This window comes from Rhinolophus sinicus, chromosome 8, assembly GCF_057876585.1.
Source record: "Rhinolophus sinicus isolate RSI-liver-muscle chromosome 8, RSI-T2T, whole genome shotgun sequence".
Taxonomy (NCBI): Eukaryota; Metazoa; Chordata; class Mammalia; order Chiroptera; family Rhinolophidae; genus Rhinolophus; species Rhinolophus sinicus.
Window position 1 is genome coordinate 61,334,641 of NC_142508.1, and position 27,530 is coordinate 61,362,170.

A 27,530-nucleotide genomic window follows, 5' to 3' on the forward strand; every position below is an offset into this window, starting at 1 on the left:
CTGAAACGTATTTATCCACGGAATCCCTTTTCTATGTTATATCTATCCTTCAATAACAATTTGGAGGTGCAGACCTAAGGAAAACAGATCTCCACAAGTCAGTGGCATTTCCCACAAGTGACCTCGTATTCCAATGTGTCCTTGTCCCCATGTCTTCTCTCCAACTGGTTTGAATGGTAACAACCCAGCAGCTCTAACTATTCGTAGCTGCTGGGCTTTCTCAACTCCTATTGCTTTCCTTATCCTCACATCACTCTACACTTGCTCAGTGAGCTAATGCACAGCGCCTCGCACACAGTAAATACAGAAGATGCTGGCTACTTTCATTTGAGACAGTGGGGCAGAGTGGTCAGAGTTTGCTCTGTGGAATCAGACAGGCCCTGTATTAACTCTGGTTCCACTTTCACTAGATAGCCCATGAGGTCGAGGACTATGTCTGCGTTGTTCCCCGAGGCCTGGTACACACAGAGTGCCTGGCATAGAACATGCAGTCAATAAGTATTTACTGAGTGAATTAAGGACAAAGTAGTTCTCAAGCAAGCAATTTTGCCCACCAGGGGAAATGTGGCAATGTGCAGAGCCAGTTTTGATGGTCACAACTAGCATCTGCTGGACTAAGGTCAGGATGCTATTAAACATCCTACAGGGCACGGGACAAAGAATTACCCAGCCCCAAATGTCAATAATGCAGAGCTTGAGAAACCCTGCTCTAGAGACAGGCTCATCAAGGATAAATTTCTAACTACTGACACTGACCGTTTAGCCTTGAATAGTTAGCAAATTTCTCTAAATCTCAATTTCCTCATCTATAGAATGGGGGACCGATTATAACTGATAATATATACACGGATAAGATAAATTGGGGAATGCATACAAAGTGTTCAGCAGTGACTGGTGCATAGCAAGTGTGACTATAAACATAACCTATGAGCAGGCTTACCTTTAACCCCCATTCACTGTCTCATATAATGAGGACGAGGCTCTTCAGATGGAATCTGTATGGTCTCAGAACGCACTGTGTCCATCCCAGAGTAAACACTCCCATCACAGTAAACCCTGCACTCCCACTTACGTTTATTGTATGTCAGACTGTACATATGTGCTCACCAGGGGCTCAATTGTGAAAACGTTATTCAGGAAGAGCACGCCGTTTGCCTGAATGAGCCTCCTCTGATTCTCAAAGGTGCGGGAGAGAATGGAAAGCTGTTCTCGGAGGGAAGGATCAGTAACACACTCTTCAAGAAACTCATCAGTCTCGTTCTTTTCCTCTTTGAGTAGATGATCACAGACCCTAAAGAAAAACAGGAAATGTGAGATTCATTTGGTACTCCCCTGAAAAACACTATAAAGGGCTCCCCTGCAGTCCACCATTCTGGGAATAGTCTTTCCCCATCACCCTGTGCTCGTCCCTCCTTGCCCTGAGTCTGTAACATACTAGCTGAATGATCTTGTACTTTAACGTCTCAAGAGCCTCAATTTCCTCTTTGGTCACTTCCTTCAAGAAGTCCTCCTGGGCTTCCTGTCCTTCTCAATGTCCTTGCTTGCTCCTGAGCTCTCATGGATATTTGGACAATATTTCATTTTAGGTAATTGTGTTTCCAGATTGCTTTTTAAATACTTAACATCTATCCTGCCTCTCACACTTCAAGGACAATTTTATTTCCTTTAAACTTGCTTAGCTTTAATTCTTTCTTAGCTGTTAAAGTACCTGGAGAACAGAATCTAGAACCAGCCAGGACTAGGTTTGGATAGTGATTCTACTATCTATTTACTAGCTCTTTGACTTGCGGAGTTACTCGTTTCCTCTAAGCCTCAGTGTCTTCACCTGTAAAATAGAAATAACAGGAGCTCTTCCGTCATAAAGATGTATTGAGGATTAAATGTGATCAAGGACCTGGTGCCATTCCTGGGACAAAGCAGGTGCTCAATAAATACCAGTTTTCTCCCTGTGTCAACCATAGGCGATTACCGAGCTGTCAAGCTGACACAATGCTCAAACTAAACCAAAGACGACACCTTTTTACTCTTTCTAGCTCTTCAGATCCCTTGTGATAAGCAAGGAAAGCAGCCTTCCCCAGCCCCTGTACTCACTGCCCTCACCGAAGGTGTGTTCACATTACTCCTGGTACCAGTTACTTCATCTGAATTTTGAAGACTGAATTTTATCTCCTCCCAGGGCATATGACCATTTACCCAGCATTTTACGGTATTACCAATGATGAGACACAAATTATTTAGCTCTCTCAGTGAGAGCCTAGGCTCACCGAATTCCTGTCCCTGGCCCAACATTTTCTAAATGACTTCATACAAACCATATGTTCATCAATGTTTTATAACTCTTTTTAATAACTTTAGCATTCAGCTTCCTTTGGCCACACAGCATAAAGATGCCGAAGAAATAGATTCAGTGTGTTCTGGTTCCAAGGAAGAAAGCATTCTGTGCTTCCTTTTTATTGCTATTTGGGAAGCAGTGTCCAAGGTAACGAGAGCAGCAATCCCTTTATACTGCCGGGCAGAGCAGCACAAATTAACGAGAGCTCAGTCCATAGAAAGAAAGGAAACCATTAATTCCTATGAGTGGAATTTGTGATACCTATCTTTAGGAATAAATCCTAAAGAAACAACCATGGAAGTAAATTAAAGCACAGCTACAAAGATGTTCATCAAAGTGCTAGCAATGATACCCAAAAAAATGTGTGTAAATTTGATATAAGAGATTGAAGGATTCATTAAACAAATGATGGGACTCATAAACATTACATTTATCTCGGAGGTTAACGGGAGTGGGGTTTCGGGATAAAATGCCTTGTATGGACCAAGGACGTCAATGCTCCATGAATTGAGGAATATGATTAACTCAATCCTTGCACCAGGAAACAAAAGACAACAAAACACAAATTCCCAAATGCTGCTCTTCTCCCACACTGTTGAGACTCTTGGATCAGTAACATAATCAGCTGTATAATGCAAACGGGGGCAGGGGCGGGTGGGGAGGCAGGTACCGGATAGAGACCTAGAGCTGTGGCTCAGAGTCTAAAAAGGGAACGTGCAACAGCACCTTGAGCTGGGCTCACTCCAACAAGGGATTCTAGCTACCTCAGTCTATTGTTGGGCCATTTGTCCTGCTGATAATCATGGTCTCCTGCTTCAGAGGTAGTCCTGTTCTACAGACGAGGACACCTCTCATCAGAGAGTGTACCAACACACCAGCCATCTCTCTAAGTAAAACCAGGAATTTAGCCTATTTTCCAAATGGTCTGGCAGCCACCAACGCCCATCACTTTCAGGCATCAAGTACAGTTCAGCCTATGGACTACAGTCCACGGGGAAGACTTGTGTCTCAGGTACGGTAGCAATGAACCAGTAATGATGTCCCTCATCTTCAGGTACTAGAGACCCTGCTCCTCTGCAGCACCCCCAAGTAGCGGTAACTGGATGCTGAGGAGAGTAAAATCTAAAAGTCATGGACTTCACAGCTGGGAAAAATACCCAGATGTCCACCCTTGGCATGGAAAGGACAGAGCCATCCACCTTCAAATGGGCCATGTGACCCTGGACACTGAGCAAGTCTGTGATGACTGCTATACACTGAGGCCTAGAGATTCTCCTCCCATTTACCAAGTACCACTCAAGTCTTCAGATTCTAGTATTACCCTAGGGAAGGGAAAGGTCTCCCCAAACACAACTAAGATTAAATTTATTACTACCTGGGTGGTCGGCTCAAAGCCCAATAAAACTGACCTATCTAGAGAAACATGTCATTTCCTACACCTGAATGTTGCGAATAAATCCAATGCTGACTACTATGTGGGAGAGAGAGAAGGATAAGGAGAAGAGAGAGAAAGGAGAGGGAGAGAGGAGAGAGGAGAGGGAGAAGGGTAGCACGATCAACAAACTCTTCACTTAGATGAACCAATCCAGTTTGGAGAAACATGAGTTATGTTGCTATGTGTCACCCAACGTGAAAATGCAGGTATTCTTATTTAGCCATCTGAAACCACTTTTCAAGTTCATTGTTTAAGGGAGAGACATGATCCTAGATAATAAAATTAGGCTTCCAATCATAGTTATGAAAATGCTATCCCATATTATTCCCTTGCTACAAAAATGTTGCTAGAGGAACTAACAGAAAGAGTAAGGGATATGGTGAAAGAAAGACAATACAAGAGAAACGGAATACGATTCAAGAATAGTATTAAAGGGATAAGGGTGTGAGGGTTGGGGGAGATAGAGTGGGGGGGAAAGAAAAGAAATATCCATCTACATGTGGTTGAGATTATGTTCTCCATAATTTAGCATCTCTGATAGCAATTGGTTTGAATTTTTCTTGAGTTTCACTGTTGAAATTAACTTCCTGAAATACTCTTTGGACATAGGCATGTTATCGATTGTATCCTATCCATACAAACGCACATATAGTTGAAATTACAACTGTCTTTCCCTCCGATAGTGTATTCATTCTCCTCAGAATATTACGCCTACAGGACAAGCAGGATATTTAAATGTTACGTTTACTGCTGCTCCTTTGTTCGTACCTGACCTCCGATTTTATCTTTAAACCTGCTTGGACCATTCTGATTGTTGGTACACACGTCAGCTGGAGAATGAGGACAAATGAAGCAGTGGGCGAGCCGTTTCCTCTTGCCTTTTTAAACTACTGGTATTTCTACACTAGGAGGCAAACTAAAGTTTTTAGGCAGGACCGGCTTTTCTTTTCTCACTCTTTAAAGACGGCACAGTGGCAATCCAGTGATTAAAGCTCATTGTCTGAATGATGAAGCTTCTGGTCCACTGTGTCCTGTCATTGTCACAGCTCCTTCTGATTCAATTAGGGGCAGCACAGTGGGAGATTTCTGCCTGGTTTCTATGGACCTAAGACTTTTATTTTCATCACATACTAACTTAGTTTTAAACAAAGCTTTGAAGCTTCCCAGGGCTAATCTTTAATGAAATTGGGGAGGCAAATAAAAAAGGCTAAAAGAAATTCCAATGAAAGCAGCCAAAGTGCTAATTTAGGGAGGTTGGAAGGAGGTTAAAAGAGGCAAGGGTAGATTCAGTAAAAAGAAATATTCAAAATGTAACAGTGAAAAGATTTTAGTTAAAAGAGTTTGGTTTTCCATTTTATTAATTTTCTCCACTGCCTGAAGTATCCCTTTAAAAAGCATAAGATTAAAGATACCAACAAGAAATCATTATTAAATTATAAGGTTAGCAGGGATTCAGCAATGCTACTAAAACTGAGACTATAAAAGCAATTATATGTAAGCCCTTCTTTTTCCTCATTCTTCGTATTTTCTGGAAATAGCTTTTCACTGAAAAAAAAGAAATCCACACTGATCTCAACCAAAAAAAGATTATTTTTAGAAACCCTATGAAATCTGATCAATGTGGTTAGGGTTATGAAATAAATTACAGACAAGTAGATTAGTTTTGGGGAGAATAGTGAAGAATGATGTTTGGTGTTTAAAATCCAGTAGTTTAGCTACCAATTAATTATAAGCAGGTTGGAATTAACTGAGAATGGACAACATCATGCTCCATGTAGCTCAAATCAAGTTCTCTAAATGAAAAAAGGAACACCATACACTGGAACCAAGTTATAAAAATTTCACATTGTTGAGTTGGTTAAAAACCACAAAAGTCATTGATTTTTCATAATAACTGAGCTTTATGTTCCCTCAAATGACAGCACATAGGTGATTTGTCTTACAAACCTGTGCTTTTCTTTGTCTTCTTCTCCCTGGGCAGCAAATATCTTCCACTGGAAATGGGCAATGATGTCACTGCGGTTGTAAATGGTTACAGTTCGCTGATTGGAGAGAGATATGTAGGTTTTCTCGATAATCAGAGAATTCTTGTCTAGCCTTATATTCATATCTATGGCAGCTCCATACAGCGACACAAACACTTTTTCACCTAGAAATTTAAAAAGTACAATGGGAACACACATTGAGATTTATTGTAGAATGATGCTACTAAGCTATTTTTTTCCATAAGGTTAAGTTAGGGAATATTGTACAAGTGTTACACATTTAATTCTTTCCCCCTATCAATCCAGAAGTCAGACATGATCAGAAAACTTAAATATTATGTTTGGTGCAATTATAGGGAATCCAACTATCTTGCTTGGTCATTGTAAAAAATATATAAATTGTTGTAGTTATATATTTTTTTATATATATAAAATATATATAAATTGTCTATTCCAAGACTTTTTCTTCTTTGTAATAGTTTTAAATCCTACAGCCTGACCATGAGGGCACCTGAATTCTAGAATTATAACCATATGCTTCATCTCTATTTCAAGCAAGAGCTGGATTTCTGATTCTTAAATTAGCTGTACGAAGTATAACTGGGAAGAGCTGCTCAGCATGAGAGGATCTATGTCCAATCAAAGGGGATCAGGAAAAAAGCTTTAATAACTTCATGAATAGAAAACAGACTATTTAAAAGAAACCACATTCCTAAACAACAGTAATTAAAACAAAACAAAAATGGCACACACATACACACACACACACACACACACACACTACAAAAATAGAAAGGCAAAAGTGATGTTTATAATTTAAAAATTTTTAATGTTAAGAACAATTTTATTTAGCATAGTAATTTAACTACTGGACTTCATTCAAGATGCACCAATTGCCTTAATTCTAAGTGTATAAATGAGGGTCCTGCTTCCAAGAAGACACAAACCTACAAACTATATCTGATCTCTGCAATGTCACAGGAAGTGCACAGAAAAAGAAAACAGTTAAATACCATCAATGTTCTGTTGATCTGTGCTGCTAAAGTTTTAATTAGCACGAAGCATAATCACTTGCACCTTATTTTTTTAACAAACATTTCTGCTCCATTTCCTGTTGCATGCACCAAGCAGCTAGTTAGTAAATTGACAACAGTATACATTGTAAATGTTCTTTAGGTGCTATAATTTTGAAAACAGCAAAACTTTCCCCATAATTTAAAGAAAAAATAACATTTGACTCTAAAATTTAAAATTTTTATTTAAAAATGTGTACACATAAAGTAAAATTTTCAAGTACTATAAAAGTGTATACCATGAAAATAAAATGTCTTCCTCCCCCTCACTCAATTGTAGGCCTGTTTTTTAGAGGTAAGAGCTGTTAATATTTTCATGTACTTCCATCCCAAATAAAGGTATGCACTCTTGTCAACTTTTAAATTTTCTGATGAGCTAAATTGAACAATATGATGAGTAAAAACTCATTGTTACTATAATTTACACATTCTTAATTATGGATGATATTGAACATCTTTTCATGTATTAATTGATATATATACTTTTTTTTTTCTGTGAGATGCCTATTATATAGTCTTGGTCATTTTTCTTTTGAGGAGTTCATCTTTTGCTTATTGATTTGTAGACCTTTTTAATAATAAAAAGTTAACTCTTTGTCATATATGTTGCAATTTTATTCTCTGTAGAATTTTTAATTTATTTATGACTTCTTTCTGAATAAATGTTCTTAAGTCTTTATGTAGTCTACTTGTAATTATTTTCTTTATAGCTTTAAAAAATAAGTTTAGATTTTTTTTTAAATTACATTTCATTTCAACTTCCACCTTCCCTTCAAAAGTGATTTTTTTCCTTAATGAAACTAAAGCAACCATAAGTAGGTCTGGTTCAATGCACTACTTAAAAAGAAAGATGGGTGATTTTCCTTTTTCAGCAATGATAAGCTAGGTTAAGTTAAATGACTTTCCTGCTGAACATAACTAAAAATCTGAAATAAATATGAATAAACATCTTCTTAAAGGCACTTCAGAGCCATCATGATGGTAAGAAACTATCAGGCCAAAATTAAAGAAAGAACAGGACCCAAAGAGATAAATGAACATGGAAGAAAGTGTGACCTGAGGACATGCTACTCTTAGACATTCTGAGCTATCATTCTTATGAGGTCAGGAGTGACAGGAATCAAAGCCCCAAGCCTATATAAGGGGGAGCCTAAGTAAAAAGAAGGAGGAAGAAGAGGAGGAGGCTCTCCCCACAATAAACTGATCCTCAAAGGACTGTACCCTCAAGATGAGGGTGAACCAGAAGTAGACTAGCCCCAGTTCAGAATTAAGTATTATACTGGATTTGTCTCTCTCTTGCAGAGAACTTCAAGCCTTGAATTTAGTGATCATGGACCAGCTTTACCCTCAGAAGTCTGGAAGAAGCAACTCACTTCTCTTTGGAGAAAGGTACCTGCATCCAAAGTTTCAAATTTTTCAAAAAAAAAACACAAAAAAAGCACATAGCCAAACAGAAACAGGCATGCAAGGAAACAAAACTCTGTAAGTGAGAACCTACACATACAAGAAAAACAGAAACAGATCCACAAAGAATCAGATACTAGAAAGATTACATATAGACTATAAAATAACTATGTATGTAATTTAAAGACACAAAAGATGAGCTTGACTATATTCAAGAATAGGAAATTAAAAAAAAAAAAAATCTAGGGGTGGCTGGATGGCTAAATTGATTAGAGCATGAGCTCTGAACAATAGGGTTGCTGGTTCGATTTCCACACGGGTCAGTGAGCTGCACCCTTCATAACTAGATTGAAGACAACGAGCTACCGCTGAGCCCCTGGAGGGATGACCGGATGGCTCAGTTGGTTAGAGCGCAAGCTCTCAACAAGGTTGCCAGTTCAATTCCCACATGGGATAGTGGGCTGCGCACCCTGCAACTGAAGATTGAAAATGGCAACTGGACTTGGAGCTGAGCTGTGCCCTCCACAACTAGATTGAAGGACAACAACTTGGAGCTGATGGGCCCTGGAGAAACACACTGTTCCCCAATAAAATAGAATTAAAAAATTGTCCCTTTAAAAAAAAAAAACTAGAAAATTTGAAAAACCACACTCGAGGCTCTTGTAGAAATAAAATAACCTAAATTTTTAAAACTCTAAGAATATACTTAATAAGAGAATTTTATTAATTTTAAAGATGGCTCAGAAAATACAAAAGGCAGTATGGAGAAATAAAAAATACATGGGAAATGCACAATGAATGGGTAAAAGATTAGGCAGATGGAGTGAGATAGTGTAAAGCTCAGAAAGGAAACAGATAATGAAGCAAAGACAGTATTTCAAGAAATGATGATTAAGAGTTTTCTAGGGTTCATTAAAGGCATCAGTTCACATTTCTAAAAGCCCAAAGAATACCAAGTAAGATAAATTAAAATAAATTCATACATAAATATATTACAGTGAAACTGCAGAAAATCAAAGACAAAGAAAAAAATCCTAAAAGTAGCCAGAAGGAAAAAGACATTATCTTCAAAGAACCCATGGTTAGAATTACAGCTAACTTTTCAACTGAAACAATGGAAACTAAAAAACAATGAAATATCTTCTTCACTATAAGGGAAAACAATGCCAACAAAGAATTCTATAATGTTTCAGCTTTTTTTTTAATCTAAAAATATCTTTATTTTGTCCTCACTTTTTAAGGATATTTTCAATGGGTGAAAGATTCTAAATTAGCTCCCCCCTCCCCCAACACTTGAATAATGTCATTGTAATGTCTTCTGGCTTCCATAATTTCAGCTGAAAAGTTTGCCATCAGGATTATTAGTGTGCCTTTTAAGGTAATGTGTCTTTTTTCTCTGACCAGTTTCATAATATTCTCTTTGCTTTGGTTTTCAGTATTTCTACCACCAAGGATTTGCTGAGCTTTGTGAACCCTGGATTAATATCACTCATCACTTTTGGAAAATTCTCAGACACTATCTCTTAAAATATTTTTTTTACCCCATTCTTTCCTCTATTTCTAAGACTCCAATTACATATATGTTGACATTTTGACTGTGTCTCACAATTCACATGGCTTTTGCTCTTGGTTCTTTTTTCCTCCCATTCTTCTTTACTTCTCTCTGTGCTTCAGTTTGGTATTTTCTATTGACCTGTCTTCAGGTTCACTAATCCTGTCTTCTGCAGTACCCATTCTATTGTTAAACTAACACAATTAGTTCTTCATTTCCAACATTGAATTTTCAGTATAACATTGTTATTATACCCTAACAAAGAAAACATATAGGCCAATATGTAGGCTTATTACACTTATGAATATCAATGTAAAATCCTAAATAAAATATTAGCAATCATAATTCACCAGCACATTAAAAGAATGATATTTTGCAACCAAGTAGAACTTATTTCAGAAATGAAAGCTGGTTCACTATTAGAATATTTATTAATACAGTATAAATATAAGGAGACAAATTATATGATCTTCTCCACTGATGCTGAAAAAGAATCTAACAAAATCCAAAACATGTTTTTTATTAAAAAAACAATAAAATAAGAACTGACAGAATTAAAACATAGTATAAAGTCTCATAATTAAAACAGCATAAAGAGACAGATCAATGAGTGGAATGGAATAAAAAATCAAAACAGACTCAAACACATATTAGAATTTATTATATTATCAAGGCAGCATCTCAAATCACCGGTGTAATGATGAACTTTGTTTAAAAAAAAAACAAAGTACTATTGGGACAACTTGGTAGCCATATGGAAAAACAACATCAGAATAAAAGCCAAATGAATTAAATATTTATATGTTCAATATGAAACCATAAAACTAGAACAATAGACAGGAAAACTTTTACATAACTTTAAAGGGAAAATTCTCTGTGACTCAAAATCCAGATCCCTCTAAAAAAATTAAGAAAAGTGATTACATAAAAATGAAAAAAGAAATTCCACATGGCACAAAAATTCATAAAGAAAAACTGGGTAAGATATTTGCAACTTGTACCTGAGCAAAGGAATTAAATACCCAAATATATAAATAGCTCTTGGAAATCAACAAGACAATCCAATAGAAGCATGGGATAGAGTTGCATAAAAAGAAATATAATACAATGCATTAATGGATGCTCAACTTCACTCATAATAAAAAAAATACAACTGAAGATACATTTATATACTATTTTCCCCCATTAGATAGGCAAAACAAAATAGAAGTTTGAGAACATAATCTGTTGTCAAGACTGGGGAGAAGGCACTCTCGTACACTACTGTAGAAATGCAAAATGGTACCATTCTTCCCCACTCCATGGAGTGAATTTGGTGATACAGATCAAAATACCTATCAAAATTATAAAACTATTATCATCTGGCCCACTTCTAGGAATTCATTCTATAGATGAGTCAGAACAAGATCAAAGGTATTCATTACAATATTGTCTTAATAATAATAGAGTAGAAACAGCTGATGTACCAAACAGAAGGCCAGCTAAATAATTTGTGCTACACCTTAAAGTGGAATACTATGCAGGTATGAAAAAGTATACAGAGATATGGAAAGATCTCCAGGATATATGATTAAGTAGAAAAAGCAAGGTTTATAACAATTACAGAGTATGGTATTTGAGTATGTAGGGGGAATATAAGAACACGTACGAGTGTTCCTGTTTGCATCTATTTGCATAAAAACTTTGGAAGGATATACAAGAAACCAGTAAAATGAGAGCAAGTTGAAGAGAATGAGGTAGGGTGGAAATAACACCTTTCAATACTTTCAAATACTGCTTTAATTTTTGAACATACGAATACATTACTTATCTAATACTTTAAAATGTAAAAAAGGATTATAGGGCCTCAGGAAACTTGTAATAGTACTAATAATGAGAGAAATTAAAATAAAATACCTTTCCATAACAATCAGATTAACAAAAATCAAACAGTTTGACAATACTGCTTCAGCAGTATATTGGCAAGAATGTGGAAAAACAAGAATTTGACATACTACTGATGGAAATACAAATTGGTACAACTACTTGACTAATCAATTTAGTATCAGTAACACTCAAGATTCATTTGCCCTATAACTTAGCAATTGTACTTCTAGATATTTAGCCTTAGGGAATATCTCACACAGCTGCACAGGAAGACATATATAAAGCTACTCATTATAGCATTGATTTTAATAGCAAAAAACTAGGAATATCCTAATATTCAATAGGAGAATAGATAAATTATAGTATTTTCACAGACTGGAATATTTGCATAAGTTAAAATAAATCAGAGCTATATGTATCTATATGTTCAAATCTTTAAAACATAATGTTAAACGAATAAGTCAAGTTGAAAAATGGTACATACAGTACAATACCATTTATGTGAAGTTTAAAACTACTTGAGACAATAGCATACAATGCTTATGGATAAGTAAATATGTTCAAATAGCATAAAAATGCACCCAATTACTGCTCTTCTGAGGACTAAGACATGGGAATTAGATCAAGAAAGAGTAACAAGGTGACTTCAAATCTATAATCAGTTCAGTTATCCATAAAATAAAACATCTAAAAGAAGTGTATATAGCAAAATGTTGAGATGTGTTCAATATAATAGTTGTTGATTATATTATGTCTGTGCTTTTGTGGTTAGTTGAAACATTTCATTGTTGAAAAACTCATCGAGAAAAATATCCAAGGGCTTACTTATTTCACACAAATCTAGGGATCAGAGAGATTAATATCATCAACTTGAGTTACTTACAGCAAAACTGTTCCTTCCCAGAAATACAGCAAGAGCCACTATATTCTTTTCAAGAACTATTTAATATTTGTTTTTTTTCCTCCATCTTCCAAAAGTCATCATATCCGCAAAGTCAAGGGAACAATAACTCTTGTCTTGTCCCTACAGTTGTTGAAGTACTTGCGTTTTACACCCACTTTCCTGAAGAAAACCTTAAAAGGGTCTCCAGCCCCTAGCTACTTAGAAGACTGGTAGGATGGAAGGTGTGTTATGCCTACAAAATGCTGGGCCTCAGCATTTCTGCGTCCTTGAAGCACCTGTTCCCACACCAGTTCCTTTGGGGTTTCTGGGATTGAATGATGCAATCACTGTAGATGAGGTTAGCCACCGTCATTTATTATGTCCTAGTAAAGATGTATTTTGTGGAAGGTCTCATTACCTCTTGCCAGTTTTGCTACTATCAATCTAGCAAAAACAAATATGAACAAAACTAATTTTACCAAAAATATGAAGCCAGCTATATACACAATACATTTCATACTGTGGTTTCAGTACTTTCAGACAGCAGAGGACAGTAAATAAAATATATGAGTGGAGCCCTAGATTCCCTGGGGAACTAATAAGTTGATGAATAGAGTGAGTGCTTCTCATCTCTTGGTCACAGCAGTGTCAAATTCACCAGTCAAGTGAACTGGTGAATCAAACTTCTTCAGAAAGATCCAGGAAACAAATTATGGGACTTGACTTAGCTCACCCAGCACATCAGTGGCAATGCCAAAATTGGTATTATAATTTGCATGAAAAGCATTGTGGGATTATAAAAAGGGTGCTGGCCTCAGAAAGGGTGCTGAAGACCTGGGTTCAAGTTCCAGCTTTACTCAGGTGTACAGTTAGTATTTAATGTCTTTAGGCCTCAGTTCACCGATCTCTACCATAAAGGTAATTAAAGAGATGTCCTCTAATGTCCCTTTAAATTCTAACACCTAAGGACTTGAGAGTCTTTACTTCCTGTGTAATTTACGGAAACCTCATTCCACTTCCCTAAACAATCCCTGACCATTCAGGTGTCCTAACTCCTGCTATTCCCTATCCTAAGCTATGGAATAAAAAACGGAAAAGAAGACTAGATCAAGGAATATTTACATTGCCTCTAAGCCATGTTAAAATGTCTGCTTCTTTTATAATAACTATGTTTTGTTAGATTTTCTAATTATAACAACACACATTAATAATAATCACATAATTCAAACAAAGGTCATACAGGTAAGTGTGTGTAGGTGTACTCAGATATGTGTTATTTAGCAGCTTCAAGCTATCATATCACACTCACTTACTATATTATATTTTGGTATTCCTTGTTTGGCTTTTGGGAGGAAAAGAATTTGTTTATGGTTAATCAGAGCAAAATAGATAAATGACCATGAAGCTGCCCTTTGAAGTACTAAATTATGATTGCTTGTATATTTAATAATAATACATCACCACACCTTTAGGGAAAAAGCCTACTTGCCAACTTCTGACTCCTGAATTGAAATATCTCCTCTTCAGTTAGAGACACAATACTTTTAAAAATGCTGAATAAGAGCATTAGCTCTATAGCCTGATTATGCCAGTGGCTAATGTCACCTCTAAGATGACAGCAACCTCACCAGGCACTGAAAAAAAAAACTGCTATGCTCTTACTTCTAGTGCTCATTCAAGTAACCAACAGTTCAACAACCATGCCTCTCTCATTTGTTCTTTTTTATTTTTAGCTTAAACAACAGAAATTTATTTTCTCACAGTTCTGGAGGCTGGAAATCCAAGATCGAGGTGCCAGCAGTGTTGATTTTTGCTGAGACCTCCATGCTTGGCTTGCAGACAGCTGCCTTCCTGCTGTGACCTCATATGGCCTTTCTCTGTGCAGGCCTACTTCTGATCTACCTCTTCTTAAAAAGACACGGGTCCTATTGGATTAGGATCCCAACCTTATGACCTCATTTAACTTTAATTACCTCCTTAGAGACACTATCTTCAAATGCAGTCATATTGAAGGTTAGAACTTTCAACACATGAATTGTGGGGGGCAATTCAGTCTATCTTTTTAAAGCCTGTTCTGAATACTAATATCTCTCTGAACCCTTAGATTATGTAATGTTTCTCAATACCCAGTTGAAAAGTCCAAAACTTAAGCAATTAAACCATCTGTTTGAGTCTTAATAGTCAAATATTTTTACTTCTCAGTTTTATTGAGATGATAAAACTAGTTTATTCATTATCTGTTTTGTTTTGAATTTTGTTTGGCTTGGTTGTTACCAATGTAGTCTTGAGCAATTGTATTTTTTAATCTCTTCTGGAGGGATTTGCTTGTCAAAGGTATAAAATCACTGTGGTTCTTTCACAGTTTCAGACTAACTGAAAAGGTAACTAAATCATTTCTAGGGTCAAATCAATTGCCTAAACAAACTTGATTTCACTACAGAAGGACACACGGGAAGAGATCTGGTTCAGAAAAATGTTAACAAGTGAAATATTAGATATTGGTGAAATTTACACTCAGTATCCTTAATTGCTAGAACACTGGTTCTGTTGAAAAAAGCAAAATCTCCTGGTTGCATGTAACAAAGAATATATCCAGGGGAGGACTAGCAACTGAAGGGAATAAAAACAACTGTTAGAAATGTGATTGAGTATTTCCCGCGGAGGAGTAGCAATGCTCCTCCTTCTAGAACACTGTTTGAGGAAGTATGAAGAAAAACCCATACTTAAATCAATTTCCCTCCTTAAATCAATTAATACTTCAAACAGCTGCAGAAAGTTCAATCAGATGCTTATTTAGGGAGATGAGAAGCTAATGATCATGGCTGCTTGAAAAGCCTGCATGATTAACTGTGTTTAGGCAGTCATTACTGTTTTCCACTAATGAAATTCAACCAAATAAAAATTTTTGACAGTATACCTCCAATATATGTAGACGTGTTTGTTTGTAAATTATACACATATACTAGAGTACTCATATGTCAAATGTATTAAAAATACAACCTAAAATATTTAAAAGGATGAGATAAAGATAAACAATATTTGAAAGATAATTTAATATATTTTTCAACAATTAATTATTTAGGGAGAGCAAAAAGAATGACCATGCTTCATTCTTTTTTAAACTCTTGGTTCAAAACCTTGTGATACAGTGACTCAAAGGTAACTCTAAGGCCACATTTTTTCCAATACTTATTTTTAGGGGCTGACATAAAACATAAACAAACACAACACATTACAAACAAAAATGATACCAAAGACATGGAGAACCAGATGGAAGAAATGTAAGAAACTGACTGAGTTTATTAGCACTCGTTTTTTTTTTCCTGCTTTCATCCACTATTAGCACAAATACCATAAAGGATTTTGTTGAAATTCAGCTAATAATTTCCCCATAATGGTAACAATTACTTCACAGTCTAACAGAAGGTTCAAACCCAAATATATCAGTAATTGCATTCAACATGAAAGGACTGAATAGTACAATTAAAAGACGAAGATTCTCAGACTGGATTAAAAAACAACAACCTGGTGATGCTTCCAAATGTCACACTTGACATATGAGGACACAGAAAAGTCCAAAGGAAAAGGATGAACAGAATATATTATCCACACACCAATCAAAAGAAAGCTGCTGTACTATACAAATACCAGATCAAGTAGATTTTAATGTCAGAAATCTTACTAACAATTAAAAGACATTTCATAATGATAAGATGATTAACTCAACAGGAAGTTATAATAATTCTAAATGTGTACACACCAAGTATTGTAGTCTCAAAATATGTAAAATGAAAATTGAAAGCACAAAAGAGAAATAACAAATCTGTACTCATAGTTGTAGATTTTAATAACATCTTCCAATAACTAATAAAAGGAGGAAAAAATCAGTAGAGATGTAGACTGTACAACATGATTAACAGACTTGACTTAATTGATCTTTATGGAACTTGTTCGCTTTTCAAATGCACAGGGCTCATTTACCAAAATGGAACACATTCTGGGCCATAATGTAAGTCTCAACTAATTTCAAGAACAGAAATCATATAGAATTTGTTTTCAATCACTGGTGGAACTCAGCTAGAAATCAATAAAAAAATAAATAAAACAAGAAAATTCCCAAATGACTTCTTCAGGCCATCATTTCCTCATGAAGGCTCCATGTCACATAAAAGTTACATTAAATAAATGTGTATGTTATTCTCTTATTAGTCTGTCTTTTGTTACAAGGGCCCAGCCAAAAACTTAGAAGGGTATAGGGAAAAGATATTTTTCCTCCTCTACAGATACCATGGTTGAAAACTGTCAGAAACAATAAATAGGAAACTAAATAAATAAGCAGACTTAATATATTTGAATTATCAGAGACAAGATATAAATATGTTTAATATATTTAAGAAACAAAAGGAAAACTTGAAAAATAAAAGAGTAGAGAGCAATTTGATTTAATAAGAATCAAATAAAATTTCTGAAATGAAAATAATTATAATTGAAAAATTAAAACTCAGATGAGACTTCACTGAAGAGGAAATTATTGAATGAATAAGAAGAAAGTATCAAGAGAAGTCTATAGAGACAAAGAATGGAATACATAAAATAAAGGTTAAAAGGAACAAATAATAGAGTAGTAATAGATTGAGTAATAGAGTAATTGGAATTCCAAACACAACAATAAAATGGAGAAGAGTCAATAATCCATATGAGGGAAAAAAAGAAACAGGATCCCTACTTCACACATACTCAAAAGTGAAATCAAAGATCAATCGTTAATTAACCTAGAAGCTAAAACTATTACACTTCTAAAAGTAAATATAGGAGAATATGTTCATGATCTTGAAGAAAGCAAATATTTCTTAACAAGAAGGCAAAAATCATTAATCGTAAAAAAAAAACTGATAATGTGACTTTCATCAAATTTAAAAATTTCTGCTCGTCAAAATGTATCACTAAGGAAACGAAAAGGCAAGCTAAAGACTGAAAGAAAATATTTACAATACATATATCTGACAAATGATTAGTATTGAGAACATCGAGTTATAAAGTACTCTTACAAATTAATAACAAAAGGAAAAACAACTGAAAAAATGAACAAGTCTTGAACAGACACTTCATTTAAAAAGATATATGAATGGCTAGTAAGCACACGAAAAGGTGCTCAACATCATTAATCATTAGAGAAATGAAAATTAAAACCACTAGAAGACATCACTTTATAGCATGAGTATGTCTAAAGTAAACAAAGACACTATGCGTTGGTGAGGACGTGCAGCAACTGGAACTCTCACGCTTTGTTGGTGGGAGTGTAAAATGGCACCACTACTTTGGAAAAATCGACATCCCTGATGTATTATAAGCTGTGCTTTTAACCTTCCACTGTTGGGTTACGTGGGTCAAAACTTCCCCCCCCTTGCTTAAGCTAGTTCAGGTTCAGTTTCTCTTGCTAGCAGCCAGTGAAATATGGCCAACACTAACAGAAAAGAAATATAGATTGTGCCACTGGTTATGTGTTGTCATTCTGTGAGCGCAGTGTGGAGCCATGATCACTTAACCACGTGTCCTTAGGCAAAGGCTTGAATTATCCTGTTCAGATACACATTCACAAAACCAGCAACTCTGAGCTGTCATTTGTTGCTATTTCCCTGGCTGTGCACTTCTGTTTTCTCCCTCCAATGCCCTTCTGAGGCAGAGAATCAGGGTAGATCAACATGAAATGGGTAAAAAAAGTGAGAAGGAAATGAGAAAAATTACGAAATATGACAGTGGTAAAATATTAATTTGAAAACCAACTTTGGAGACTTGTATGATGTACATGGAGTATACATGACCATCAATTAAATACTTGCAAAAACAATGTATAATTTTCATGATTATGCAATCATGAAAATGTATAATTTTCAAGAAAATGCTAGTGGCAAGTCACAGTCCTATATTTAAGTAAAATGTTAAGTAAGATATTGGCACATTCTAACAATTCAAGTAACTGGATGATACATACTCATAGACTAGTGGGCACACACAAGACTATTGTGAACTGGGGTTTACATTTTCAAAATGTTAGACAAATGCAGCAACAAATCAAATGGAAAACACATGGGGTGTTAAGTTACCTTCAAGTTCCATTTATTTATAAATAACCTCAATCTACTAGTGTGACATCTGGGTATATGTTCCTCCCTGAGCTGTGTATTTCTCAGGCTTTCAAGCATTGGAGAAACCAGTCAGGTGGGATTTATATTTGCCTTAACATTACTTCTGTTGGAGGCATTCATTCTTTTGTTCTTTACCTTGTGGATATTAGCTTACTCTAAGGCAGCCAAAATTACCACTTCCTATTTTATTTCATCATATTTTCCATCTGACCTTTCTTAACATGTAGAACTTTTAACAAAGAATAATGCATACCTGTGTCGTAATACACAATAAGCCTTTTGCTGTGATTTCCCACAGTCTGTGGCTCAAAATCCACTTCCAGTTGCATGGACTCTCCCACACTAAGAGTTCCAACAGACGGCTCTACAGAGAAAGGCCTGCAACACACATGAGACACACCATCAGAACACATTCTTGACTAGTGCGAGGGGTGGAGGAGAGGATGCATGAGTTCTAGATCTGCAGACAGCTCAGACCCGACACTATAATTCAGTGATACAATAGTAAAGCAGACTTTTTGCCCTAATGTGAAAGAACTTCAGTTGTCATGTTAAAATAACATTAATATATCAGCAAGTTGAAGAGAAATTTAAATGATGTAATAATATTCTTGTTTGTGTCCATGCCAATCAGCCATTCTTTTAACATTCATTGATTCCAGTAAGGGGCAGACTTACAATATCTAGGCAAATACTGTAATCTACAAAAGAACAGTGCCTTCAAAGGGATGAAAATCAAGTTTTGTGAGCATGCAGAGAAGAGAGGGCTTCATGATGGAAAAATGTATCAGAGTCCCAAAAGTAAAGTGATCACACAATCACATAAGGATAATTGGAGGGCAGTTTTACAAAGTATCTGTTTAAAAGGAGGGGGGGGAGGGCATAGGGGAACTACAAGAGAAGACTCTAACACTCAAGCGTATGTATTAACAGTAGAGCTGTTACCACCTCTAGAGCCAAGGGAGGAGTGGTTTTGAAACCCACGAGAGTTCTAAGAGAATGCTAACTTATGAGGAGCCGGGCACTTCAGTCAAGAGAGACAGCCAGCCCAAGTGGCCTCACAGGAAAGACACTAGGGAGAAAAATGTCCTGACCTCACATTCTCCTGTCTGATTGCCTGCTGGGACTCCCATTGGCTTAACTCAATGGACCCAGAGGGAAGCCAAAGGCACAGGACCTGTGCCGTACAGGTCAGCCTCCTGAATGAGGGTAAGATGGAGATGGGTGGAAAGCATTTGGAAAAGCAAACTGGGGACAAGTTCTGTGTCTTGAAAATAGAATTGGGGCATCTAGACACTATGGGAAGGTCGGGTGGATTTGGAAACAGGAAATAGTTTCCTTTAATTGCTCTGGAAGGAGGTAGTCAGAGAGAAGCTAAATCTGATCATGAATGTGTCTTAAATAATTTACAGAGTTTTCCTTTGAAATAGGAACCCCAGCCCATTTAATTATTTTCATGGTCCACGTCATTTCTTCAAATTGCTAATTTTTCAAAGACAACGTATCTGGCAGACTAAGCTGTTTCTGATTATTTCATTATATCACAACCATTTTTTAGAGTGTTCATTCCTTAAATCTTCTCCTAGATAATGAATTTAATTTCAGGAAACCTAAGCTTTCTTCTATGAGGGTACAGAGCTTATGGCAAAGGTAGCACTTGGTGGTACCTGAGATTATTATTGCAGGACCCCTAGTGCTTCCCATCACAGGCGATTGTTTACTTACTCTGGTGCTCTCTGTTTGGATTTCCCTCTCCTTTCACTTCTATTTTTCCTATCCTTTGTTCTTTCCCAATACTTACAGCACCAAACCTCCAATGAACCCTAGGAATTGCTGTAGAGGCACTATGGGGTAGTGGTTACTAGTCTGGAGTCAACTGAATGAGTTTAAAACCCAGCTCAGCCATGAACTTGGGCAAATCATTGAAACTTCAGTCTCCTTATCTGTAAAATGAAGGTAATGACAGCACCTACCTCATAGGTTGTCATGAGGACTAATGAAGCTGATATACGAGTAGGTTAAGTGCTTAGAACACCGCCTGGCACATAGAAAGTACTAAACAAGTGTTCGTTATTATTTCTGCTGTTGCTATTGTTACCTCCCCCTCACTGGCAGCCCCTAGATGGAAGGTGCTCCAGGGGATGATCTTGGGTGTTTAGAGGAGTTTAAGTTTTTATAATTCTCCTCTCAATCCTTCACACTGCTCTAGAGATTTTGTAAAACACACACACAGGTCATAACACAGCCATCTCTTGTTCAAACACCTGCAGCGGTCTTCATAATCTATGTAATAAAGGTCAAAGTCCGAGGCCTTCAAGGTCCCACATAATCTGCTCCGGAACACTTTTTGCACTCTCAGTAAACACATACATCTGTCCAAATATCCTATACACCTGTCACATTCCAAGTCAGGGTTGATGGGATGGGATGTCATGGCTTTAGTCTCTTCACCCATAACCTCCCCGGGCACCGTACCTCCTCTCCCTTCCAACCAGACTGTGTCCCCCCCCCCACATAGACATTCCAGACTGCTGGGGTCACACAGGAATATTCACCATTTTCCACATGTCACACTCCTTCCAAAGTCACTTATCACAACCCGACTCAAAACCAACCCTTAAATACAACCTTCCCTGATTTTCCCTCATTAATAATGTCTCCTTCCTCTCAGAGGCTATCACTTTCTTTTTCACTTACTTCACAGTTCACCTTGTACTATAGTTAGTTTTCATGCCTGCCTCTCTCAATAGCTAGAGATTCTTGAGGTGAAAGGAAAGGGAAAGCAAACAAAATTTCAGGAGCACATACTCTATGCTGGGTGCTACACTGGGCACTATATATATGTCAATTCCTTTAGTCCTTAAAAAAAAGAAAAGAAAAACTTGAGGAAGATTATTTGCATTTTAGACATGACAAAACAGATGTCCCAAAAGTGCAGGTGACTGTCCCAAAGTTACTCAACCAGGTCATGGTGGAGCTGGGATGGAAACCTGCCTTCAAGTTCAAGTTCTTTCTGTCTATCCCTGAAGGTGGGAGCCACCGTTACACTCACTGTTCTGTCTCTCACTACACCATGCATAGTTCTTTACTCACAGAGGCCTCTCAGAAGAAGTTGTCAAACTGAATTACAATAAACTTTTAGAAGGAAATAAAAGTACCTGTAACCATTAATTAATCTTTATAACATCTGGGTGGAACAGAAGAGAAGGACTTTCAGTGTCTCAAGAATCTCTGCTTCATGGGAGATGAAGTGGAGTCTCATGGTCTCAAAAGTCCTTTCCTTCCTGATGACCTCAGTAAGAACCTGAAGAGTTGAGAACTGGCCCAGTTTCCTGGCTTTGGGAACAACATAATCTATTCTTTTTTTCTTCTTTGCCTCCCTAGTTCCTAATATTTTTCTTCCTACACTGAAATGAAATTGCTTTCATTTTCTTTTCAAATATTACTTGGTAGCAAAAGAACAATTTTGAAGTGAATTAGATAGCATTACATTGCTGAACCTAAGCTAATTTTCTATGGGAAAAAATGACCCTTCTCTAGGACCTCTAGAATTCCATACAGAGGTAACAGATACTTTCCTGTTGTGCTAATGGTTGGGTTTATGTTGCACTAAATTTCTTCAGTATGTAGAAAATCACCTGGAATAGCCATTGCTATTTAGAGCTGCCTACGCTCTCTCAATAAATCAGATGTTAATTGGGTAAAGTATGTTAAGTTCTTGCGCTTAAATATTGCAATTTGATTTTATACTTCATTTTACTAAAGGCAGACAGGCTGAACCGGCTAGAAAATATCAAGTATCGGAAAATGCTCTTACAAAGAGATAAAAGGTGTTGTTCCTCAAGGGTATAAGGCTGGCTCTGCCTACCAAAGTGTTTGGTTTTGATATCACATCCTCATAATACCGAATACTTGATTAGGGAGGGAACTTGGGTTTGTGAAAAATCATGATCCACGAGAAAGATTTTGAAAGACTTTTGTTCAATCCCCTATGAACTGCTCTTAAGAACTAAAATTATTCTATCCAAAAGTGATTCAGTATTTTAGCAGAAGACTAAATATTGTTTTTATTATATTAAATATTGAATAGTATTTTTTCTTCAGATAGGCTTTCTTATTAACTGATTCCTAACTTGAGATTTTGAAATTGCTTCTTAATCCTTCTATTTCACCTTCTGAAATTAATCCTACTTTAATAGTCAAAGTTATTCTGGTATCCACCAGAATTTTAGGTCAAATCTGTAATAAAGTTGAAGAGTAATCATTTATGTTCCCTGTGTATTTTATAGACATTGCAGCTCCTTTTATTAGTGTAAAAAAAACACTATGCTTATTTTATAGTACTTGGAGCATGTTTATTTTAAATTATTGTAGAGGTTTATAGTTGTAGCTTTGCCTTTGTAATATATTATTGGTTAGGTATCCTATAAACATTTATTGAGCACTTATTTATTCTAGACACTTTGCTAGGTGCTGGGGACATACAAATAAAAAGAGTTAGATACAATCCTTGCACTTGAAAAGCTCACATTCTATTAGGTTGATGCAAAAGTAATTGTGGTTTTTGCAATTATTTTCAACCTTTTAAGCCACAATTACTTTCAACCTTTTAAACCGCAATTACTTTTGCACCAACCTAATAATGGCAGCAATAGACATGTAAAGAAAGTTTTATTTTTTTATAATGTATATGAACCTAACCATTTATAAACATAACCATTAATTACATCATTATTTCAATGAAAAGAATATTATCTGTTTTCTAAACAATTTCTTGTGAGATATTGTTTCTCACTGTATACTGACTCTAAAAGCACCAAGACCAAGAGTAGTCGCTGGGCTTTGGACTCCAAATTCTCAAACTATGTCCACTGCTCTGTCATGTCTAGTCACAATCATATTAACTAAAAGTGTGATCTCCAACCCTGTCTGGGCAAGACAATCACCTCTGTATTTTTGAGAATGGATACTTGTCAATGGATCTCCCTAGAGATTCTGACTCAACACAATGTGACCACAAATTCAACTGCATCCTTTCTCCTGGTAGCCAACAGGGTTCTCAGTTGTACACAACACAAACCAACTCTGGCTAACTTCAACAAAAAAGGGATTTACTGGAAGGATTTGAGGTAGCTCACAGAATTGACAGCATGGTTGGAAAAACAAGCATTTTGTGGAAAGAACATAAAACGACTATTTCATGCAGAGCCTAAACAGGAAAACGAAAATATTTGCAAACAGGGAATTTAATTGACAGACTTGGACACACAGAAGATGGGAGTTGAGAAGCCCAATTTAAGACAGTGACAGTGAGATAGCTCAGGGATTAGTAACAGCAGTAAGCCATATCCACTCTGCGCTGGAGACAAAAGGAAAGGAGAAAGTGTCACCAGATCCTGGGTACCTGGCAGAAGTTGGAACCATGGCAGGCCTGTCTAACAGGAGCTAGAGCCATAGAGAAAATGCAGCCACTGGCTAGGGACTCTGCCTAAATCAGAAAGGGAGAAGAAATACCCTGGTTTCTTCCTACCTTCCAATTTCCTTCTAGTGCCACCCACTGGTAGAATACAGTTAGAATCCAGCTGACCCAGGAGGCCAAGGGGGCTAATACAGCCCCAAAAGGATACTGAGCAGAGCAGGAGAAAAGCGAGGATTAGATCTGAGAGTAAACAAGCCCAGAACTGGCCCATGTTTGTTTTAATCCAGGTTTTGCTATTAACTTATGGGGAATTTAGATAAATCATTTCCCTTCTCAGAGCTGCTTTCCTTCATCTGTAAAATGGGAATGTTGGACTAACGTTTTTAATGTCTTTATGATTCCTGGCTAGTCCTTGAATTGGCTCACCATTTTACCTTAGAAATGTTTCTGTATGAGGAGGAAATAATTCACATTCATAGTTATATGGATAGAAAAGTTTAAGATCTTTTCCTGCAACTTCACACTATTACCTTCCTGTTTCACCTTACAGGAAGGTAATATGGAAAGACATTGCCATTTATGTGTAGTTTTTAACTTTTAGCCAAATAGTCCAGGAAGATATGCTGCCTGTACTTGGTTTTCCACTTTAGGTAGATTCTATTTTTCATTGGAAAAATACCAATGTAACAGGAAATTTTTAATGTGTATTATAAAGATGGTGGTTTATAAGCACAAGGCCTTATTTTAAATCAAAAAAGACTGTGGTGTTTTTTGGGGTTTTTTCTAAATGATGGTGAGCCAGTTGAACAATCTGCTTCCTTCTTCTTCAATCCAAATACATGAGCCTCACCATAAGATGACAAACAAAGGCTACTTAAGCACTTAGGGACAACACCAGGAGACACTGATTTTCAAAAGAACTTTTCCACTGCTTTTGATGGTTCATTTATCTAAAGTGGTTCAGAGTCCTGCTTCCACCTAGGATGAAGAAAGCTGGCAAGTGTCTCTTCTACTCTAACAATGAAAATAAAAATCCAGATAAACAACAAAATCAGAACTTTTCTTCAACCAACCAGCGAGCTGAGGTTGCAGGCATAACAAGTGGCCTGAAATCTAAAAATGGACAATTGCCACCACCACACACGGGAGACTGGACATGCGCAGATTGTTTTACCTGTGTCAAACAGAGCTTCCCTACAAGCAGAGGAAACAGAGAGGATGGAGTAGGGGAAATATCTGAAGAACTAATGGCTGAGATTTTCCAAAAATAAAGAAGATCCAGGAAATTCAGAGAACTTCATGCAGGATTGAAACCAAAACTAAAACAAAAGCAAAATAAATTCCTTAAAACAAAAAACAAAACCCACACCTAGACACATCATATTCAAACTGCTAAAAACCAAATATAAAGACCAAATCTTGAAGGAAGTGCAAGAAAAAGACATACAGAGGAACAAAGGTAAGAGTTATAACAGACTTCCCATGAGAAAAACGTAAGCCAAAGACCAGAAAGTGATAGCTTTAAAGTACTAAAAACCACATGTGTGTATTACTGTCAACTCAGAATTCTATACTGTAGAGAACGTATCTTTCAAAAATGAAGGCAAAATGCTTGCATAAAAAAAATTGGATAAAAACTGAAAGAATTTCCAATAGACCTGTGCTATAAGAAATATTAAAAATAGTTTTTCAGCCAGGAGAAATACCAGACAGAAACTTGGATCTCCATGAAATGGTTCAGTGATAGTGATGCTTCTGGGGCAAATGGAAGAATAAACACAAATTCCCTCCCAAGGGATGTGCTTTCAACAGCATTATGGCAGCCTGCTGCCTACAACATGGCAGACTGAGGAACCCAAAAACTCTTCTTCCAGAAAATACCTAGAAAGACTAGATAAAATATAACTTACATAAAAGTGTGTCTGAGCATGAAAACAAATAAGGCAAATCCACAAAATTCAAAAATAAAGAGGAATCTATTAGCTGAGTCTGCCCTGGGTTCCCATAGCCTTGAAGCCTGGGTTTTAACATCCCTGCATTTGTGGTGGTCAAGTCGGGGGACTAGAAACAAAATCCCCACATAAACCCGGGAAACTTGAGGGGCTACAAAACCATTCTCCCATCAGCACAAGGAAAAATGTCTGTCTTGGTTTTGAGAGAGGAAAAACAAAGGTCTTCTAGGGATTCATAACTCTGGACAGGTGTCTTATGTAGGTTTGGGGTTTGAATATGCACTGTCAGTCCCCTCCAGCCAAAAAGTGACCAAAAGAGTAGATCTACTTAGTCTAACCTTTGTGAACCAGGCAGAAGAAAATGCTAATCCTTTCTAGAGAGATGTGTCCTTCAACCAGCAAATGATTCCACAGATAAAGCCCTTCTGAAAATGAGCTCACAATCCAGATCAATATACACACTATTCTTTTTAGTCACAGAAAAGAACGGGACCCTGTTTCCTACCTTCCCAAGCTGATCGTTCTTGTGATGGTCCTGCTGATTAGCCACCATTCTCATGTCCCGTAACAATCGTTCTTCCTCTTGAGGGCAAGGATTGTCTCATCACCATTTCTATTGTCCCCTGGTGTCTACTGTCCTGTAGCTATTCCGTAAATACCCTGTTTCTCCAAAAATAACACCTGGCCGGACCATCAGCTCTAATGCGTCTTTTGGAGCAAAAATTAATATAAGACCCGGTATTTATTATATTATATTATTTATATTATATTATATTATATTATATTATATTATATTATATTATATTATATTATATTATATTATATTATATTATATTATATTATATTAATATATATAAGACCCGGTCTTATATTATAGTAAAATAAGACTATATTAATTTTTCCTCCAAAAGACGGAATAGAGCTGATTGTCCGGCTAGGTCTTATTTCCGGGGAAACACAGTAATCAGATGAAACTCTAACTCCTTCACTTATTAGCTATGTGCTCTTTAACAAGTTATACAACTTGTCTATTGCTCAGTTTTCTCCTCTTCAAAGCCAGGAATAGCAGGCTGAATTCTTCTCCCTTCTCATCACTCTGAACCCTTCCTCTGCTTCCCTCTTCTTTTTGAAAGGCCCTTGTGATTACACTGTACCCACCCAGATAATCCAGGATAACTTCCCCATTTTAAGGTCAGATGATTAGCAAACTTAATTACGTCTGCAATTCTAATCCCTCTTTGTCATGTGATATTACACATTGACAGAGGATTAGGACGTGGACGTGTTTGAGGAGCCATTATTCTGCCCCCCACACTGGCAGTAGAGCATTTGAAGAAACAATAAAAGAACAAACACTTATTATATAGCACTTGCTGTGTACCAGCAGTTTCCATTTATTAATTCATTTATTCCTCACAACATCCCTATTAAGTGGCTACTATACTTTCCCCCATTTTTCAGGTGAGAAAACTGAGTACCAGGA

The 27,530-nt window shown here is 36.6% G+C and overlaps 1 protein-coding gene across 3 annotated transcripts in view; it reads right to left on the reverse strand.

Annotated features, from left to right (window-relative positions):
* The window catches only part of HYDIN (HYDIN axonemal central pair apparatus protein), a 289,372-nt gene that overhangs the window by 228,444 nt on the left and 33,398 nt on the right, over window positions 1-27,530 (reverse strand). For all 3 annotated transcript variants that reach the window (XR_016022033.1, XM_088800246.1, XM_019757602.3), the window contains exons 7-9: window positions 18,930-19,054; window positions 5,715-5,916; window positions 1,108-1,291 (exon numbers count right to left, since the gene is read on the reverse strand). Coding sequence is in view for 2 of the 3 variants with exons in the window: in XM_088800246.1 (XP_088656372.1) it covers window positions 1,108-1,291; window positions 5,715-5,916; window positions 18,930-19,054 (511 nt within the window). In the remaining variant the exon portion in view is untranslated. The remainder of the gene's footprint in view (window positions 1-1,107; window positions 1,292-5,714; window positions 5,917-18,929; window positions 19,055-27,530) is intronic.